Source organism: Natator depressus, chromosome 8 (assembly GCF_965152275.1).
Source record: "Natator depressus isolate rNatDep1 chromosome 8, rNatDep2.hap1, whole genome shotgun sequence".
Classification (NCBI taxonomy): domain Eukaryota; kingdom Metazoa; phylum Chordata; order Testudines; family Cheloniidae; genus Natator; species Natator depressus.
In genome coordinates this window covers 47,010,400-47,031,205 of record NC_134241.1, presented here as the reverse complement: position 1 = coordinate 47,031,205, position 20,806 = coordinate 47,010,400, and the positions used below count along the sequence as shown (strand labels likewise).

Below are 20,806 nucleotides of genomic sequence, written 5' to 3'. Positions count from 1 at the left end.
GAGACCGTGGCGTTTGCAGCACCAGGCCACAGAACAATGGGGTTTTCCTGCTCGCCAACACGGTGAATTTGTTGTGGAGTCATTAAGAGGGAATAAATCCAGAAACCCAGGAGGTCATTGCACAGAGTCCTTTCCTGGACAGTAATTGCACTTTAGGACAAATGAGCACTCAGAGGTGGCTTGTTAGTGATTTTTATTCTACTTAATAACCCGCAGGAAAGCCAGGCAGGGGATTACCCTGGGTGTTGACATGGCAATAAGGAAGGAAGACATCTCAAATTCCACAGCATCAGACACAGCTCACGTCCAGCGGGGCAGCCAGAGTTTGGCTGGGATCCTGGGGTCAGTTCAGCCATGAGGGCCCCTTTTCTGGAGTTGGTTCCTGCATGGAAAGGGATTTCCTGAGGCCCCCTAGGCCAGCCTGAATTGGGGGGCGCTCACTTCTGAGTGTGCTCACCGTAGAGATCACAACCCCATTGGCCTTTGAATGGCACCAAAGACCTGGGCAAATTCATGTCTATAATACTCTTCCTCCACAAGGGGTTCTCTGCCCCTTTGTCAGGGCCCCCTCTCCTCCCAGCTTTCCCTGCTTTCATACCTGCTGCCCATCAGCAAGACCCAGCCTCACATCCTTCCAGCCGGAGAGGACTTCCATCGTTACCCCCACAGGGGGCGTGGTAGTTACTGTATCCGATGTGCACCCAGCTCCTCCGGCTGCGCTGCTTCCCCCTTCTGCCATCCTACCTCTCTCTGTCTCTTTGTCCTGGCATGGCGGAGCATCAGCCCAGGAGCAGGTCTCTATTATAGCACCTTAGCCTATTCGGTGCGGGCAATAGGGGCCAGACAGGCCGAGTCCTCTGGTTAACCCCAGAAGAGGACAAACGCGGGCAGGTTCTCTCCACATGGCCATGCCAGCACATTTCAAATGGAAGGGCCACTCTGGTGGGCGAGAGGGGAGCACTGTTTCCATGGCTTTTCTTGAGTCTCGGGCTTCTCAGCTGAAGACGTGAGCCGGGGGGCTGGTCAGTGCTAGTCCGTAACTCTTAGCAGTATGGTGCTTTTCATCTTTCAAAGCATTAGCTGATCCCCCCAATATCCCTGCAAGGCAGACAGGCTTTGTTATCCCCCTTTCACAGCTGGCCAGGTGAGCCCAAAGCTGCTCAGGGAGAGTTGGTGCGAGAGCTGGGGTTGTGACTCCCTGTACGCAGCGCAAGGAGAGTTTTCGTGGGGGCCCATGAGACCCTCGCCTTGGGAAGCGTGACAAGTTTTCTATTGTCCCTGTGTATGGGGATACCTGGTTCTGTGAGGTGTTGGGGAGAAGCACATTAGACTCTCGATGGTGGTGCTGGGTTTTCTGACACGGACAATTGACCATTAGAATCTGGATTGTGAGCATCCAAACCTCAAAGATGTCAAAGTTCCATCAGGCTTCAGAGGGGTAGCCGTGTTAGTCTGTATCAGCAAAAACAACGAGGAGTCCTTGTGGCATGTTAGAAACTAACACATTTATTTGGGCATACGCTTTCATGGGCTATACCCATCAGATGAAGTGGGTTATAGCCCACGAAAGCTTATGCCCAAATAAATGCATTAGTCTCTAAGGTGCCACAAAAATCCATCAGAGAGCGACAGCTTTTAGTCACTGTCCGCCTCAGTGGTATTTAACTGGATGATCAAGGAGGTACCACTGAAGGGGTCCATATTTCATTCCTGACTCCCTACGCCATGTAACCCCTCCATGCAGGATGGTCTTTCAGTACGACGGGAGAGCCAGCATAAAATCATAAGGCGTGGAAAAGACCAGAAGAGGTCTTCTAGTCCAGTCCCCTGCACTGAGGCAGGACTAAGTATTATCTAGACCATCCCTGACAGGTGTTTGTCTAACCCGATCTTAAAATGTAGTTTGAATGTAGTTTCAGGATTATACTGATCCTGCTTGGTGGTGCCCAGCAGCTCCCCTCACTCCCCAGTAAAAAGTGCATGTCTTTGCAGACGTGCCTGCCCCAAAATGATGTCGGAATGCTTGGGGTTTTTTTCTTTACATGTTCAGAGGGTGCATGTGTCCATGCCAGGTATCACCTTTCACATGTATCCCATGGAGCCAGCAGGCTATTTATTAGCAGAACCAGGAATTTAATCTGTCCTTTTAACCCTGTATCCCAACATGGCATCTAGATGATGTTGCAACCATGATAAAAACTTGAAAGCAAATTTCATGCAGATGAAAAGGGCCAGCTCAGCAGTCCCTAGAGAGAGCTGCTGCCACCATGCGGCCTCCCCAGACTTGCAAGCATCTCATACTTCCCTGAAACATGCTGTTCTTCGACTCCCAGCTTTCTGGAGCCGTCCTTAGAGTTCAGCTTGAATCTGCCAGCTCGATGAGTCACTCCAAGCCACATCAGCTTAAACTCAGTGCATGGCTTTGTTTCACACCCAGGGATGCATGCATGAAGGGACAGTTTTTACCGTGGCACTTGACGGCTGAAAAATGTCGCCTATATAGGAAAGATCACGCAGTATGTGGCAACTTTGCAACCCACACAAAAGAAAGTACAATCCGCCAGGCAGGTAGTGATGAAACGGGCCGAACCAGATAAGGGGGAGGTGAAGCAATGGCTCAGGGCGCTCCACCTCTGCCAAACCCCATCCCATCAGATTCTGCATCCAATGGGATGTCCTGGTGTCTTTCAGGTACAGAGGAGAGACAAAGCCCACCTCCCAGTTGAAGGCGATTTGCTTTAATGGCCAGCCAGTCACAAAAACCATGTCTATACCTGCAGGCATCTGACCCATATCAGCACTGGGCACTGTTCCTGTATTTGTGTTGTGTTGTGTGTGTGTGTGTACAGCGCCTAGCACAAAGGGCTCCAGGACTGGAGTTTCTAGGCACTGGGCTAATACAAATAATCATAATAGTATAAACAGGGCAGAGATACGGTGTCTCGCCCTGCTTTGAGCTGCACCAGGCCAGATGTCCAAGTTTTGCCAGCATAGACACGCCCAAAATGTTTGGGTTGGAAAGTTTCAACTTTTCACCCCAAATTTGACAATGTTTCAGGTTTGGGCTGAACGTTTTTGGGGTTTCGACCAAAAAACGTCGAGGGAAACGCTTTCCGTGAAAATGGTGGTTTAGTCGAAACCCCAGTTTTCTGGTTTTGACAGACAAATGTTGACCAGCCCTAATTTGGGCACCATCACCCTCCCCCGGCCCCATACAGCATGAGGTTGTGGCACGCAGTCGTTCAAAGGCTGCTCTCGCGTCAGGTGCTGCACAGGGCTGGGGGGCAAGTTTGTGGCTGTGCTTGGAGGAGCTGTACTGAGCAAATACGGGCAAGTGGAAGCAGCCTCCGGTCAGCAAAGCCAATAGTGGGGATGGACAGTCTGTGAGGTGGCGTTCAGGGCAGGTTGCCCCCTGGGGCAGGACTGAGGTACCATGGGGCTCAGGGCCAGATATTTAAAGGTACTGAGGTGCCTGAAGATGACCCGGGCCCTCTGACTCCAGTAATATGGAGCCGCTTGGCAACAACAGCATGTGCGAAATGGCTGGAGCATGGTAGGAGCCAGCCGGGAGTAGGGGAGAAGGGAACGTTGGGCTTGGCTGTCCTGTTGATATAAAGCGACTGACTGAGCTCTTTGTTTCCCTCAGGCTAATGGAGGTTGGCAAGATGCTACTACCCCCTCCTCAGTGACCTCCCCCACAGAAGGCCCTGGCAGCGTCCACTCTGATACCTCCAACTGATCGCCCAGCAAATCGCATCCCTGGCTGACCCCGGCCCCACTTGGGGCCGGGGGTGGGAGGGGAGGGTGCTCTCCTGACACTGAAGCAGTCAGACTGGAGGTGGAACCAATCGGCTAAACACAAGAAGAGTCGCCTTCTCTTCTCTTCGTCGGGATGCTTTTTTCAGCCAATCTGGACACTTCTTTATACTCTTTTCCCTTTCTTTTCTGGGCAGAAGCCACCTCTCCCCTCACCACCATCCCCTCCCCAACCTTTTCCCTGAAGGATATTTTCAACAGTTAGAAGAATTTAAAGAGGAAAAACAAACAAACCAACAACAACAACAAAAGCATCTGTCCATTTCCATGCTGGTGTTTTGAAGAGCCAAAATTTACCTCACTCCTTTGCTAACAGGCAACCCACCTCCTTCAGCTTCTCTTGCGCTCACACTACCTCTTAGCAGGAATACTTCACATCCGCTCTCTCTTCTGCTGCTGCTTCACCACTCTTCCGGTTCTGGGGACAGAGCTAGCAGGACGCTTTCCTTTTCCGAAGTGATCCCAAAATCTCAGTGAGTCATCCCCAGGGCATTTCCAGTGACAGGGCAGATAAATGCATTCCCAGTGCTGCTGGGTGTGTAGGAAAAGGGAGCAAAAATCCTCTGCTGAGGCTCTCCTCACTTTCAAAAGGTACCAGGACATTGTGCTTGCAAACAGGTGTAAATATCAAACGCTAACCCTTCCCTCTGCCACCGTGCTTTGCCTCAGACTCCAAACACAAGCCGTTCAGCTCTGCAGCAAACACACCCAGCCTTTGCCAGTGTGCGAGGGAACCAAAATTAGCCAGTAGCCTTTGCATCATGGTACTTCTAGGAAGGAAACAGCAGAGAGTGGTGAGTGAGAAACTGTGGGCATCTGTAATGCTAACACTTAGCACTCATATAGTTTTACCCGATCATAGCACTGCAGAAGCACCGGCGAGCAATTGATGGGGATGGGGCCAATTTGCACAACACTTATGTCTGTAGTGTCTTTTCTTGTTAGCACCGAGAGTGTTGCACTGGGTTTGCAAAGCAAGCTAGGCCTGGCTCGTGTTGTGTTCTGAGGGGGTGTGCATGCCTACCTGCTGGGGAACTGGATGGGCCCTGGGGTGCCCCTTCTGCAGGTACAGTGAGAAACAGGCACATGTATCCATTGGTACAATTTAGCCCTTAAAAGGTGTTCAGATAGCATCCTGTGAATTAGCAGGCATGAATGTTTCTTATAGCCAAGCAGATAAGCAGTGAAGACAGAAGGGTGAGGGGAGAGATGGATGCACACACAGTCAATTCATAAGTTGTATGGACTGGATACTTTCAGTAGCTATTAATAAACCAGGGCTGTTTTTGTCAGGGGGGGAAAATGCCCCATAAACTAAATAATTTTCTAGTTTGGGGATTTCTTTCAAATTAAGGTTCTGGTTTCAGTCCGCACCTTTTTGTGAATCTAAGACGTGACATAAGTACTAAAATAAATCATGTGACATTCCACCCAGCCAATCAGCACCCAGGATCTTCCAGCATTTTGCAGCAGGAGGATTTGCTCCCAGTGTTGGGTCTCCTGCAGGGCTTGGTCAGCTGTAGGGAGGAGAGGCTCCTGATTGGCTGAGAAGGAGGCAGGGTTTATTCTTGGTGGAACATTCCATTGCACACTAACAAAACAAAATGAGATAAGGAGGGAAGGATGCAGCCAACTCTGACTTTTGCAACAGAGTTAAAATAGATTGATCTTTGTCTTCAGCTGGAGGCCTCTCTGGTGTGAGGGTGGTATTTCAAATGGGTGAACACAAAGCAGGGCAGCTTTGGTGGCAAGCCCTCCTCAGCAGCAGGAGGGCAGCCTGCATTCAGAGTTCTGCTTGTGTGATGTGAGGGAATTACTGACTTTAATGGGAGGGATGATATGAAAATATGCCCAATCTTCTCTTTGATGAACTACAGCCCTGAGCCTGAAAACACGTACATGCAGCAGTCCCATTGACCTCAGTGGGTCTGCTCATAAGCATCAAGAGAGGCATGTGTGAGAGTGTCTCAAAGTCTAAGTCTTAAGAAGATCTCTGTGTGTGGGTTAATTATGCATACTGATCGCCATGTGCTAAATTGCAGAGCCATGTGATCATCGGTATCTATCCATGCACCTTTGAGCACATCGTCTGCACTCTGGCCTCTGACCTCCACTGGCCTTTTTTTCCCTCCCAATTCCAGTATTAGCGTAGTGCAATTATTGAACTGCTTCAAGTAGCCACCATTTGAAATCAAAGCTCTGCCAGAAAAATAGCCATCCCTCCACTGAAAAAAATGTAGATTGGTTTGAGGCCAGACATGGGCAATAAACAGTCCTGCAAGAGTTTATGGACTTGAGATACTGAGTCCCTGCAAAAGCTAGAATTGGGAGCATGATTCTGTTGAAATGGGAAGATCCCAACTTACCAACAGGATGTACAACACTTGCTAATAACCCTGGGAGGCTCCAAGGTATTGACTTTGAAATTTGTGACTATTTTTTAAATAAATGAGCTAATTTGGCTGGATTGTGTAGGTTTCTAAAATGTAGATATTTAGATCTCCCTCCCACCCCTGAGTCTTGTACAGTTGGATTCAGAGCTTTTTAGAAACTTGTACAAAAAATGACCAAAAAAATTCTCTCACTTTCTCCCGACAATTTTCCAGTCAGCTGTGTGCTGAGACACCCATGTTTAGAGGTGGAAGGATACAAAAAATAGTCCCAATTACAGTCCAACATGTGAGCTCCCTTTACCCACAATGGTAAGCAGTTACTCCCACAAGTAGTCCCTGCATTCTAGTTCATTGTGGTTATTCATGTAGCTACTCACCAGTGGGAGTAAATTGAACCATTCAGTCCTAAGCATTTAAAAATTGTCTAGATCATCCCTACCTGGAATGTATAGGACACATGATGGGGCAGCATGCTATCCTTGGACTGACTGGGATAGCGCATGACGCTGCCAGTTGGGCGGCGTCCCATCCCACACCTGTGTCTATAAAGCTTTTATACTGCATCCCGCCATCACGTATTCTCTCTCGCCTCGTAGCTAGATGATGATATACAAACACCAAATCGCCCCCCAGCTGTTCTCCCAATATGGCATCTTGGCGACATCACAGCCTAGGGCCTCAGTCTATCCAAGAACTTTAAACTCATGCTTAACTTGAAGCATGTGAGCAGTCCTGTTGAAGTCAGTGATTTCAGTTGACAAATGGGAGTGCTTATTTATGGGCTTACAGTTCAGCATGTGCTTAAGTGCTTTGCTGGAGTGGGGTCTGTGGTCCAGATCCTGTGACTGGCTCTAGGCAGGTGGACCTTCCCACCCTCCCACTGCCTGCATGGTGCCTCAGTGAAATGAAGAGGCCTCCATGTATGTGCAAGGGCCGTCTGCAGAGCCAGCTGTGATGGTACCTTTTGAAAATGAATCATTTGAGAAACAGATTTAAAGCCATGCCAACATAAAGCAGCCTGCCCCTGGCGATCCCTAGTCTGCTTGAGAATCGAACTGCGTGCCATCCACCTCCAGTGCAGCAGGGATCAGTCCTCAGAAGCGGTTTGCTGGAGCTGCATTTATCCTCCTTGCAGTTATCTCCCTGTCATTCTCCCATTCACCACGGCATGACATTGACTCCTTTATGGTATTTAACACGTCACGTTTTTCGGTTTCCTTTTTCGTTCCTTTTACATTTGTTGTTGTTGTTGCTGACTGGTCGGTTGCCTTTTTCTCACAAACTTTGAATTTTTTTTTTCTTTTTTCTGCCCAGAAAATCCTAACTTCGATACCAAAAAAAAAAAAAAAAACAAAATGAAACAAAAATTAAAAAAACAACAAAAAAAAACAAAAAAACCTGCAGAAAATTAAAAAAAAAAATTAAAACAATAAATATTAAAAAAAAACCTTGATGATTCTTTCAGCTTTATTAACATTTTCCATTGTTTCTTGCGATTTGTGTCTTGTTCTTTGTAGCATTGATGATAATGAACATTTGATAATGAATGTTCTTGTATATTCAGATAAAGGAAAAAAAACCAAAAAAGCAGTCTGAATTTAATAGTGTTTATAATAAAAAAAAAATTTAAAAATGACCCTCATAGCACGCAAAAGTGAACGGGGAAGAATTTCCACTCCAGTTCTTTCTGTGGCAAAAAGCTCTTCATTCCTGTATAGTTTATAACACCAAACTACCTACATTCATCTTCTCTTTCAGTTTGGTTTTTTTCCATGTTTTTTTTTTTTAATTTTATTTTATTTTTAATTTTCTCGCATTTGTGAATTAGTTCAAGAATGCTAGAAAACTGTAGAGTTGTGCACACTCATTTCCTCTTACACAATGTTTAAAAAGTGACAGTAATTCATTTTGTAAAACTTAAAAAAAATTTTAAAAAAAGGGTTGGAATAGTGAGCATAATAGGTACATTCTAACACTTTATGTTTATTAACGTTGAGACCCAGTTAATTACGTTTTCTTTTCGTTTGCCTTCCTTTTTTTTTTCCTTTCGGGGGCAATTATGATGATGATGATGATGATTTTTAAATTGTCCAGGACTATGGCCTTGTAAACATCCCTTCCTCCACTTTTGATGTATATTCAAGGTGATGTGAAAAGCTTAATTGGCAAAAATCCATTTTTTTGGTTTGATTTTTCTCATGGAATCCGGTCGGCTCTGAAAGGACTTCACCCTGCTCCTCCTCCCTGAAAATTCAAATACTGCCGATCTTGGCCTCAGTTGCTCAAGTTCAGTGGAAGTTATGAGCCTAAATACCTTTGTAGAGATGAACCTAAGTGCCATGGTGTGGGCCAAGACACTCATCCTGCTAGGTGCAGGGGCAAGACTTAGCTATGGCCCCCAGTTCAGCAAACCACACCTACTTAGCAAAGCTTTTCAGCCTGTTCTTAAGTGCAGTTAGGGTCAACAGAGCACATTGTGAAAGTTAAGCACTTGCTAAACATTAGGATGTTTCAAAGGAATTTAAGGTTGTTCAGCAACTAGATCCCATTGCATCTCTGTCTTAGGTGCTGTTGAAAATCCTAGGCTAAACTGCTTTGCTGAATAGGGATGGACTTCATACTTAAATGCTTTCCTGAATCGGGGCCACTGTGAAATGCAAGTCTTAGGCTCTGAGCTCAACCCTTTCAAATTTCGGAGTAGCAGCCGTGTTAGTCTGTATCGGCAGAAAGAACGAGGAGGACTTGTGGCACCTTAGAGACTAACACATTTATTTGAGCATAAGCTTTCATGAGCTACGGCTTCATCAACTGTAGCAGGCCCAGCCTTTCTCAGCACAGCTGGCAGTTTCTTTCCGTCTATAATTCTGAGCACTATCAAATGGTAGGGTTTTGCTTTCCTTTTCATGATTGATCCCAGCAAAAACGTGCTGCTTCTCCTAGGGCTTGATCCAAACCTCATTAAAGCCAATGAAAGGCTCCAGTGAACTTCGGATCAGGTCTAAAAGCACTGGCCCAAAACACTGATGTTTACAAAAATATCACTCCAGAACTTTGGCCGTTATCATGGAATACATCAATATTTTGAATAATTGGATCCTCTTATTCTGATCACCTTGTTAGAATTGGTGTGGAGTTTTTTGCCTCTCTATTGTGTATTGAAAAGCTTCCCCATTTCCTCATCGCCTGATCTAAACTCAATTAGGATCTCATCCAAAGCCTACTGATGTCAATGGAAATACTTTTTCACACAACCTGTAATTTAGACTCTGGAACTCATTGCCACAGGATGTCATTGAGGCCAAGAATATAGCAAGATTCAAAAAGGAGTTGAAGATTTATATGGATAACAAAGATATCTAGAGTTACAATGCTAATAAAGAGTACTGGAAGGGAGAGAAAAAACATATGTTTCAGGGATTAAACCAATCTCTATTAGGGCTCAGGATGAGCCCTTCATGGGCGCAGTGGGAGGAGGTCACCCCACATTTGCCTATTGTGGAGTTTCTTGCACCTTCCTCTGAAGCATCCCTTGCTTGCCACTGTTGGAGGCAGGATACTGGACTATAAAGATCATGGGTCTGGACCAGTATGACTGTCCTAGGAAAAGAATTCCACGTACCTCCAGTGGGCTTTGGATCAGACGCTAAGGTAGAACACGCTTTCACCAGTCCGTGAACTGGACAGGAAGTTTGGAGATGAGTAAGAGCCAGGCCTTTGGCCTCCGATCCTGTGACCACTTACACATATGCTTAAATTTACACGCAGCAGGAGGAGGCGACTGATTTCACTGGGCCACCTCCCATGCAGAAAGTTAAGCACGTGTATAAGCTTTTGTAGAACCAGAGGGCTGTATTTGGAAGGCAGACGTAGTTAGCATGATAAAGGAAAATAAAACTCCAGTTACCTCCTGAAAATAACACAGTTAAAGGTCCCAGTTCAAGGAGAGAGGTTTATAAAACCATTAATTTTAACCATTTCTTTCTTTTAAAGAGGTCCAAAAAAAAAAAATCTCAACTTTTCACATCACTAGTTGTTTTTGCTTTTTATCTTGAAGCTTCCTAGAATACTTTTGCTTTCACGCTCACGTTAGTGTTAGAATTAATAAAATATAAATCAGACATTGCAGGGTTTTTAAAACAAATTTCTCATTGCAAACCCTTTTCTTCTTGTAAAGATGTTCCAGTTGTTCTGAACTGCTTTTTCTTTGCTTTGCTTTGCTTTTTTTTTCTATCTAATGGATTCCAATTATAAAACCTAAAAAGACTCTGCTGTGACTTGGTTTTGAAACTTTAAGCTTTTCTGCTTCTGTAAAGACAAAGGCCTATGTCTTTTTGACCCCAACTGAAACTTTTATGTTCTATAATGTTACTAACAAGGTGTAGGTTTTACAGTCTCCTGATTTGTACTGGTAATGCATATTCCAAATAAATAGTTTCTTTTGTTGCAAACACTGGTGTATTTCTTCAAAGCAAAACCAAACTGCTGAACATGTATGGTATTTTATATTCAAAGGCAAAATATAAGCGTGAAACAAAGCGGAAGCTAGTTGGAAAGGCGATTTGAAGGGCTGTGTATTGGTCAGCTCACATTCACCCCAAACCCAGCTCTGCCAATGCACCTCAATCCTGACCTGCAACGCTGTCATACCACAGAGCTGGGGCATCCATAGATCTCGGAATGCTTAACAAAGGAGGTCAGTGTCATTAGGCCTATATTACAGATGGGGAAACCGAGGCACAGGGCAGTATCATGACTTACCCGCCAGCAGTTCAGTGGCAGAGCTGGGAATACAACCCAGGTTGCCTGTGTCTAAGCCCAATGCCCTTCTGCTAGGGAACACTGCCTCCCCTTAAGCTCCCTTATTCGTTAACACAGCTCTCTGACAAAACCGCGCTGAAAGAAGCCATCTCCGCTGAATCACCTGCTGGTGTCTCTTTGTTCAGGCCTCTGGTGACTGTGGCCTTTGGCTTCACCTAGTGATAGCACATCAGTCCCTTGCGTCCTAGTCTGTATTTTGCATGCTAACCCAGTCCTGGGCCTCCACCCAGCTCTGTCAGTGCACCTTGTAACTGACCTACTTGCTGCATCGCCTGCTAGTCCAGCCCTGAGCAAAGATGTCCGATTCTGCTGAGTTGCCTTCCAACAGTCATTCTTCCGCAGCAGCACAGCGCTGTAAAAAACACGGCTCCTGGAAAAGCTCCTGACTTGGTCTGCCGCAGCTACAGGTCGTCCTGGGTGGCTAGGATCATGAACATAAAAGGAGGACAGGTACGAAGACGAGACTTTTCCAAGAGCAATTAATTGCTGCTCTCACTCTTTGCCATGACATGTCACCCCATCCCCACAGAACGTCAGCTGATAGCAAAGAGATGATGATACAGAAGCTAGAGAGGGAATGGACTTATTAGTGCATCTACTTCATCTTCCCCACCCCGGCCACTGCTGGAGACTTCCCTCCCATGTCGTCTCCCAGGTTTTTGCAGCCTGGTTTCACATGACCCCAGCGATGGAGCTTTCACCATGTCTCTTGGGAAACTAATGGGGCTCTGCCACCATTAGGCAGCACTGCCTGGTGTTCAGCCTACACTTGCTTTAGCTCAGTGGCATCCCCTTACTGATGCATGGCAGAGGGTAATGGTGAATCACGCTTTTGGGGCTTGGCGTGGAGTGCTTCCTGACAAGCCTTAGCTATGATGTTCCCCACACACACACACACACACACACACACACACACGGACTTCTGGCCTCCGTATTTCTCCACAAGTGGTGCTCCCTTTCCAAGGAAAGTGTGTCAAATGTTTGGGAAACAAACTGACTCTGAGTTTCACTCTGGGCGTTATCAACAGTCCAGACAACCTACAAGAGCCTCATGAATCGGGAAGTGAGCCCTGACTTGGGAAGTGAGCAACTCAACCCTGGAAGGAGCGCCTGAAGTCGCTCTGCGCTGCACCTGAAGGAGTGATTGTAGACATACCCCAGCTAGCGTTGATCTGGCTACCTCACATACCATGAAGCCACAGCAGCACAGGCTAGCCACCTGCGTGTACGGCGGCAGGGGAGCCTGGAGATGTATCCGGCAGCTTCACTGCTACTGGTGCCCAGACTAGCTGGCTTGAAGTTAGCTGAGGCACGGCTACATGAGCTGCACTCACACCTCCACTTGCAGTGTAGACATGCCCGTCTAGGCACAGCCCCTCCTGGGGTGCAGCCTCAGAGTTAAGCCTTAAAGAGTGGGCCATGGTTGGTCCCCTTAGCCTGACTCGTTCTTGGCTGCGGAAGGAGACAGATGGGGCACCGCTGCTCTGCCTTTGCACAGAGGCCCCTGCGGAGCCAGAGTGCAAGGACCTCTGTTAGGCCAGAGCCCTGAGCAAGGGAGACATAGTCCTTGTGCACTAGCCAATGTGCCAGACTCACTTTGACCCCATCGGCTTAATACCATGTGACAATGGGGCAGGAGGGCAAAGCTGACCCCATATTGCATGTCTGGGCTAAAGTCCTTTCCACCCGAGCTGGTCAAAAGGTGTATTTTTTGGTATTATTTTTGTAAAAAAAAAAAAAAAAAAAAAAAAAGGCCTTTGGACAAAATTTGTTTTTCAGTGAAAAGCCATCAACTTCAGTAATATGTTTCTGTGACATTTTTGTAGTCGCCTTTTTTACTGTAAACATTTTTCAGAATCGCTAGAAATGGTTTGCTCCTCGACCCCACGTTTGGAGGCGGGGGGCTGCTTTTTGCTAGTCAAAATGCTGCAACAAAGTCTTTCAGGAACATTTTTGATTAAAATAAAGTGGCTCGCTTCCAGTGTTGTTTGTGGAGTCGTTGGAGCCCTGCGGGTCCCAGGGTATGTTAGAGAGACACAAGGTGCATGAGGTAACACTGTTTAGGGGACCAACGTCTGCTGGTGAATGAGACAAGTGTTTGCCCTCTACTGAGCTCTTCTTCAGGGCTGGGCCAGAAGAAGAGCTCTGAGGAGCTTGAAGGCTCGTCTCTCTCCCCAACAGACGTTGGTCCAATGGAAGATATTACCTCCCCACCTTGTGTCTTTTAATTAAAAAAATATCAGATTAAATCAGTTTCGATCCCTGCAAGACAACATTTTTCAGGGATTTTTTTTCATTTAATTTTTCAGCTGGCTTGACTTTCCACTGCTTTATGCTACAACCTTTGTTCACCTAAGGGTATGTCTACACTGGAGTTGAAGGAGTCCTTTCCAAAGAGCCATGTAGATGGGATGGTTTGAGCAGCCAGAGGGGCCAGATGCCCTTTGTACAAACCCAGCTGAAACCTTAGGGACGCTCTCAAAGTGGCTGGTCCTTCCCAGTGCCATGCAGCCATGGCAGTGTTGCTGTTTTTAGTGCTAGCTTAGTCAGCACTAGAGCAGGGATGGTGACCTGTGGTGGAAAGTACCCCTCCATATCCAGTGTAGACATGACTTCTGAGTCTGGCATTTGCATCTGGCTTTGGTTATTCAGGCTGTTCAACGCCACCTAAGGGAACTGGTGTCTAGATGCCTTCAGCAGCTTTGAAAACCTCATTCTCCAACTCCCTCACCCCGCTGCCCAGCATACTAGGTGGCACGAATGCCAGTGCTACCGTAGATGTGACAAGCTTAAAGAAAGTTTGAGCATGCCAGGAAGAAGCTGAAGCCCTGAAGCCACAAGGAAGAGATTGCCCAAGTGGCTCCAGCTCCAAGCGACCTCTCCAAATACTTTGAACCAAATCAGGTGAGTCCCTAAAGCTTCAACTGGTTTCTTCACTGGGTGTCCTGGTAGCTCCTCAGCTGGCGTTAATGGGCGTACCACCACTACAGCCTCGACCGCCTAGGGAGGTTGATGCCTGCAAAGCACTTGGAGATCTTTGCATGGGAGCTGCCATGACAGTGACTTTCTCATGTCATTGTTTAAATGATTCGTCTGCTGTATAGGCCCTTCAGCCCACCTAGTCCCACGCACCTCCGGTAGTACAGTCCTCTCTGCCAATTGCATGTCCCTGCTATCCCACTGCAAGGGACCCTACTGCGACCTGTGAGCAAAGGGCATTTCCTGCTAGCACTGCAAGGTCCATTTCAAAGCTAGATTTGCGCTCTGGAAAACTCCTGCAGGCTCCAAGAAGCAGCCAGCCCCGGTGCAGGCCATAGGGCTTTGTGATTCTGTTGCTGTGTGTGAACACGGTTCTCCCAGTGGCCGGGCCCTTCTCCCCCTAGTCAAGTGCTGACATTTGCTATGAGCCAGCTTAGCCTTTAAGCGGAGCCCCTGCCCTTTCTGCTGACTCCTTCCAAGTGCTCACCATTCCCTGGCTCACAGAAAGCGTTTGACATTTGCTAGCGGTGCAAAACATTATGTGCCAAGTACAAAAATCCCGTCCTCTGGTGGGAAAGGAATGAATGAATACCTCGGAGCTTTCAACCCTTCTATTCTGCAATGCCATTCTCCGCTGGGAAAACCCCAGCTCAGGGTGTCAAAATCCCCCGAACCGGTTCTTTGAGTGCTTGCAGGGCCCTTTATACTGGCTCTATGAGAGTGCAACTCCAGGGGGCACCAGAGCCAATGCAATGGGTACCACTGAGGGGAAAAAACTTTCTGGCGGCGGTGCTCAGAGCGAGCACACACCTTCCTTGGAATGGATGTGAACACACATCTCAAAGCACAATAGTTACTGAAGGTTAGTAACCATTTTTTCAGGCATGCCAGTTTTACGGCAAATGGCACACAAGGGAGGGGGCAGAGTCACAGCCAAGTGCTTTTGACAACCATAAGCCAAGGGATTGGGCACCCATTTTGCACCTTGGTCACCTGGAAGTGGCTTTTCAGTGGCAGATCAAGGAAGACATGAACACCTGCCCTTCAGGGTGTAGTCAAGGGCCTTAATCACGCAGTCAAGGTACAAAGCTGCATTTATCCCCTTAGAATTCAGATGTGACATTAGAGTTTCCCAAAAGTATCTGGAGGATTGGGAGGGGATGGGGCAGTTGTAGGGAAGAGGCGGGGTCTGGCTTCAGGCCTGACTTACAACCCAAGATAAAAATAACAAGCAACCAGCAGGAATAATACGTTGCAATTGCATCTAAGGGGCTCATATATTCTTGCCTAAGGGTTCATGAATGGAAGCCTGGCCAGCCCTGTCCATAAGAGGTTAGGAAGCATTCATGATCTTGCATCAACAGATGAGGGAACTGAGGCACAGAAAGCCCTCCCCACCGTGGGATGTAATCACTGCTCATTATGTCCAGTTGCAGCCATCTCACTGTTACCTTGTGGCCACCTCCAGCAGTTGTTTCTACCTGACTCCTCTCGTCTCTTATTTAGATAGGGTCAGAGGCCATCTTTTCATTACAGGGATGTATAGTGCCTAGCACATCGAGCACCTGAACCCAGAGTGCGGCTTCTAGGCACTACAGCACCAAAACAAATGAGTGACTTGTCCAAAACCTCATAGCGAATTTCTGTGACAGCTGGAATTAGAATGCTTGTTCCCTGACTCTGCTCTCAGGCTGCCAGGCTCCTGGGTGGCCACAAGGGGTCTGTTTTGCAGGTGACTTGGCGGAAACCACCCTTTTGGGAGGGTTCCCTTGTGCGGATTTTTTTGCTCCTTACACGAGCCTGCTCAGGCTAATGCTGCCTTGAAGGCCTGCCACGTTGGCAGCCACTAACAAGCCCCTGAAGCGAGAGTTACAAGGCATAGGCCCCTGGCACCAGCACCTCCGGTGGCCATGGGATGAATTGTAGGGCTGAAAACTGAGGGTGGGTTTTTGTTAGTGTATCTTTAAACATATTTTAATCAGCTCATTAAACTGCAATCTGCTGCACATTCCCAGCAGTGCCGCTCGGCCCTGGAACAGATTTTTCACATGTAATGATACCTATAAACATCAGTTCTGTCGTGTCGCTGAAAAACAACAGGGGGCGCGCGGGGGGGGGCAAATGAGTAAACAAACCCCCCAGATGGCCTTCCTTCCTGCCATTTGAGGCCTGATTTGCCACAGATTGCCACCATGTGCAGCCAGTGACTCCTGGACAAAGTGGGTGTGAAACCCCGGGCATTCTGATCTATAGCATTGTATAGGCTCTCTACTGTTGTTTATGTATAGAAGAAAAGCATTGTTCTGATTACTGGCATCCATCAGATTGTGCCCATGTTTAATCTACTTAACGCGCTGGTCTTCCTGCTATTCTCCTTCTCCACCATGTGCTCTGATTGCAGGTTTTTTTCCTGCCCTTCCTGCTTTCCTATCTATTTTTTGTTACCCTTGTATTAAGCTCTTCACAGCAGGGATCTGGGATGGGAGGAAGCTTGAAAACCTCTGGAGCTCTGTAGGGAGACAACATAAGGATGCTTCCAAATGTTTGAGTGGATTTAAAAAAAAAGTAAGGCAAAAACCTTCATTAGAAGTTGAAAAGAATCGCTCACTTCAGCCCCAAACCGTCTTTCCAGAATCCTCAGAAAGATGCAAATGTTAAGACAATCTGGAAGTTCAAAGGTAAGGCTCCACTTCACAAAATAAAATAATAAAATATACTCCAAAGACGCCCACAAATACTCAGAAGTATGTAAACATACACTGAAGGCCGCTCAAACAACCTTAGCTCTGCCCCTGCTGCACCACCATAAGACCAACCAGAAATTCTGAAACAAAGTTACCTGTCCTTATCACAGGCCGCTCTCCTCAGTGACCACAAAAAGTAGAATACCTCGGGCCAGCTGTGGGCTGCTGTAAATCAGCGTAGTTCCGTCGATTTGCCCTCTTAATTGTACACTGCTTGTACAGATTCTTGCCTTCTTTTTAGACATACCTGGTCAAAGACATACTTTAAATAGCAGACAGGGAACCATCTCTCACTGCTCACAGACGTTCCGTATGGTGCCAAGTAAAAACTTCATTAGACAATGAGGTACAGTAGCCGCCTATAGAATTGCCACAATTGACATCGTGGTTAATAGATTCCAAGGCCAGAAGGGACCACAGAGATCATCTAGTCTGACCTTCTGCAGAACCCGGGCAATACAGTTTCCCCCAGCGGTTCCAGCATCAAGACCATAAGGTCTGTTTGGGCTACTGTGCCTCTTTTAGAAAAATATCGAATCTAGCTTTAAAGACTCCAAGCGATGAAAAGTTTATCACACCCTTCAATCATTTGTTCCAATGGTTAATTACCCTCACTGCTAAAAATGGGCACCAGTTTGAATGTTGCTGCCTTTCTGAAGCTGCAGCACTTGCAATGAAAAGAGGAGCACTTAATGAGGGGACAAAATATCAGCTTGACATCAGAAACAAATATGTTTGAAACCTTTTGTGAAAACCAGTGCTGGGTGGTTCATGTGATCAATGCGCTTTTCTCAAGGGAAGTGCTGAGGGCAGAGTTAAGGTTATTTGGGTGACTTTACTGTGCTTTTGTAAAGAAATTTGAAACTCTAGATTTGAATTTGTAGGCTTCCTAAAACTTCTGTCTTGGGAAAAAGCTCCAAGGTTCTCTAAAGGTTGAAATGACAGATACTTTCAATCTTAATTGCAGGGTAACAAAGATTTTTTTGCCTGGGATAATCCCCTCTTAGAAGCTTGTACTAATGCTGCAAAGTAAGGAAAATGAGAAATCCCGTTAAGTATATGTATCATTAAGGACAAATCCCCAGAGTTTCAAAACTGCAGATTTTCCAGTCAAAGGCAGAGAAGTTTTGGCTCTGTGTTTGGAGATCACTGTCACCTCATAATATGGAAGAAATTAAGAAATTAAAATAGTTTGTGCTTCAAGGACCGCTGGGTCCGTTCCCTCGACTTCCCTAACATAGATTTATTTTCAGGAATGTAGCAAACCCACTGCCTAAAGCTTGAAATTGCATTACTTTAATGGTTACTTAAAATTGATTCTCTGCTCGTTAATACAAAATTTACTTTGCAAGTGGATTTGAATGTCTGAATGCTAGTTCAAGGGAAGGCAAGAGACTTTTAGACCACGACACTGAAAAATGTCAAAAATGATCCTCATTTGGAATTAAACTCTCCGTAATTCGCCTTGCCTAGTTAGGACATGCTGTCTTTCAGAAGTGCAGAAGGGCAGTAATTCATCTACTAATAATCTTAGAGTTATTCCAAACACAAAAAGCTACATTGCAGACCAGACACAAAGTCCGCATCCTATCTCCAGCAGTGGCCAACACCAGTAGTTCCAGAGAAAGAAACTCTGTAAAGGGATAACCTGGACCCAGATAAAGTCTCCTACTAACTCCAATAGTTAGAGGTTGGCCCTAAAAGTGAGGGCTTATATCCCTTTTGAAACTCTTGTTTAGTTTTTAGTATTTGCTGTTCTAACTCCAGATGTTCTTTTTAATCCATAGAAATTGACCAGTCCTTTTTGGAATCCTGTTAAGTTCTTGGCCTCAGTGATATCTTGTGGAAATGAGTTCCACAGGCTAATTAAAATTGTCTTGTGTCTTCCTGACCTTTCCCATCACCCGCTCAGGCACATCCACCCTCCACAAACCTACCCATTCCATCCCACTTGTAAGCAAACATAATACTGCAAGTGCAGTCCACAGAGAGGGTGTGGAGGGAGCAGGTTTGTGGGTGGGTAGATGGGGTTAATGTGAGGGGAACGTGAGGGTGAGGAGCACAGTGGGATAAGTAACCTGTGGGGTTATGGAGGGAGCAGCCATCAGGAGAATTGGGTACTGAGCTGGGAGGGGAAGATGAATTATCATTTCTCAAATGTGGCCACAGCCTCCTGGGTGCTGATGGGTGGGGCACAAAGCAGCCGCCCCTCCCCCAGGGCCACCAGCAGGGGTGGGGCTCTGCCCCCTTCTGGAGCCACAGACACTGTAGGAGCAGGCAACTGGTGGGAGTTCCCCCCTTTCTGGGGGCGGTGGGGCTTGGGCTTTGGGCTTCAGGTCTGGGGTGGTGGGTGGCAGGCTCTGGCCGTGTGGTGGCGGACTCCATCCCCAAGCCACAGGGCTTCGGGCTCCAGCCCCCGGCTCACCTGCCCAACGCCACTGGCCCTCTCCGCCTCCCTACCCGCCTCCCCATCTGGGGCTTAATTTGTCTCCCAGCTTGCTGGGGCTGAGTAAATCTGCTGTGAAAAGTGATATTAACAAATATACAGATATCAACTTTTCACAGTAGCAGATTTGCTAGCTAGCAAATCTTTAAAAAAATAAACCCAAAAAAGCAAAACATGTAAAGCAGCTTGTTTTTCTGTTCAGGTCCAGTCAAGAATAGAGACAACTGTATATTATTTTTAATTTTGAGTTTGCAAAAAAAAAAAAAAAAAAAAAAAACGAAAAACAAAAAAAATCCCTACTTAAATCAATGACAAAGATTTGGACATGGATATGTGTATATTTATTTGTTTTTCCTAAAGTTAATTAAGTATTTTAGGAAAAAGTGTCAGGGTGGCCACCAGCAAGAGTAGGTGGCTGCGCTCTGAGGCCACCAACAAATTTGTTGCGAGAACCCCTGAACTAGGAGCATCTCCGCTCCCGCAGTGTGAGCCGCAGAAGTGAGCATGCAAATTAACTGCAGAGGAAGATGGCTGATTGGTTGGGTTATCTCTGATGTCAGTGATACTATTTAAGAATGACCTGAGCTAGTGCACCATCCCGTACTGAGTTGTCTACTGACACCATCTTGTAGAGACGGAAACACAAGAATGCCGCTGAGAGACTGCTCTTGATTTTCTGGCTCCTGTACTCCTGTAGTATGTTATGGATCAAGGTTCCCAAGTGTTACACCCATGTCACATGGCATGGTCAGCATCCAGATTATCCAATGGGTATTGTTACATACATTCACGTATTATGGGGGCTCTGCCTTTCTCTCCAACACAGCTAAGCAGACAACAGCATGTTTCCTCCTCATCTTTGGATTTCTGGGTGCCCTTGAAAACAAGCATCACAAGCTGCTTTTGCTTCTTCCACTCCTCAAGAAAGTTCGTACTTTCTCTGTCCTTTGGACTCATGCAAATGCCATAATCCTGATCGGTTTGCCCTTTGCTTGAGCGGCTTCCAGCACCAGGGCATTGGCACCATGTAATGGTTTGTTTGCTTGTGTGTAACATGTAGGCAGCAGCAACACCTAAGAGTTATTCCTAATCAGAGAGATTCAGGCAGAGAAACCATTCCTGATGATAAGCTCAGTGGGTGGGCTTTTCACACATGGCAAAGTGATTTAGGAGCACATGTCCCTTCATCTATATCACTTTGACACCCAGCATCTATAAAGAAATGTACCACAGCTCACAATAAGTATTTACTTCAAGTGCTAACGCCTGAATATTCAGATAAACAGAATTTATTACACTACTTCTAGTGACCTCTGGTGACTCCCAATAGTATTACACTTTTCCCCTCTACTTTGGCTCCCTCTGTTTAAATCAAAGAGGGTTTTAAGGTGATGGAGTGACAGCCGTGGAGCGCCCATGTAATAATTTATTACTACTGCATGGTGACCAGGTTGTAGGGATGTTTGCTGTATGATTGTACTGGGGCTAACTCAAGAGGGGGGCTGTGAGGAAACAAATAGCAGGCAAAAACAATGACTCTAGGTAGATCACCCACTAGCACACATGCAGGGGTTGTTACAGGACAACTGGGAGAGCCCTTGGTCCTCAGG

General features: G+C 46.5%; 1 protein-coding gene across 3 annotated transcripts in view; it reads left to right on the top strand.

Annotated features, from left to right (window-relative positions):
- The window catches only part of PBX1 (PBX homeobox 1), a 241,291-nt gene extending 231,916 nt beyond the window's left edge, over positions 1–9,375 (top strand). For all 3 annotated transcript variants that reach the window (XM_074960944.1, XM_074960946.1, XM_074960945.1), the window contains one exon: positions 3,647–9,375. In XM_074960944.1, the coding sequence (XP_074817045.1) occupies positions 3,647–3,739 (93 nt within the window). In that variant the 3' untranslated portion in view covers positions 3,740–9,375. The remainder of the gene's footprint in view (positions 1–3,646) is intronic.
- Positions 9,376–20,806: the final 11,431 nt, after the last annotated feature.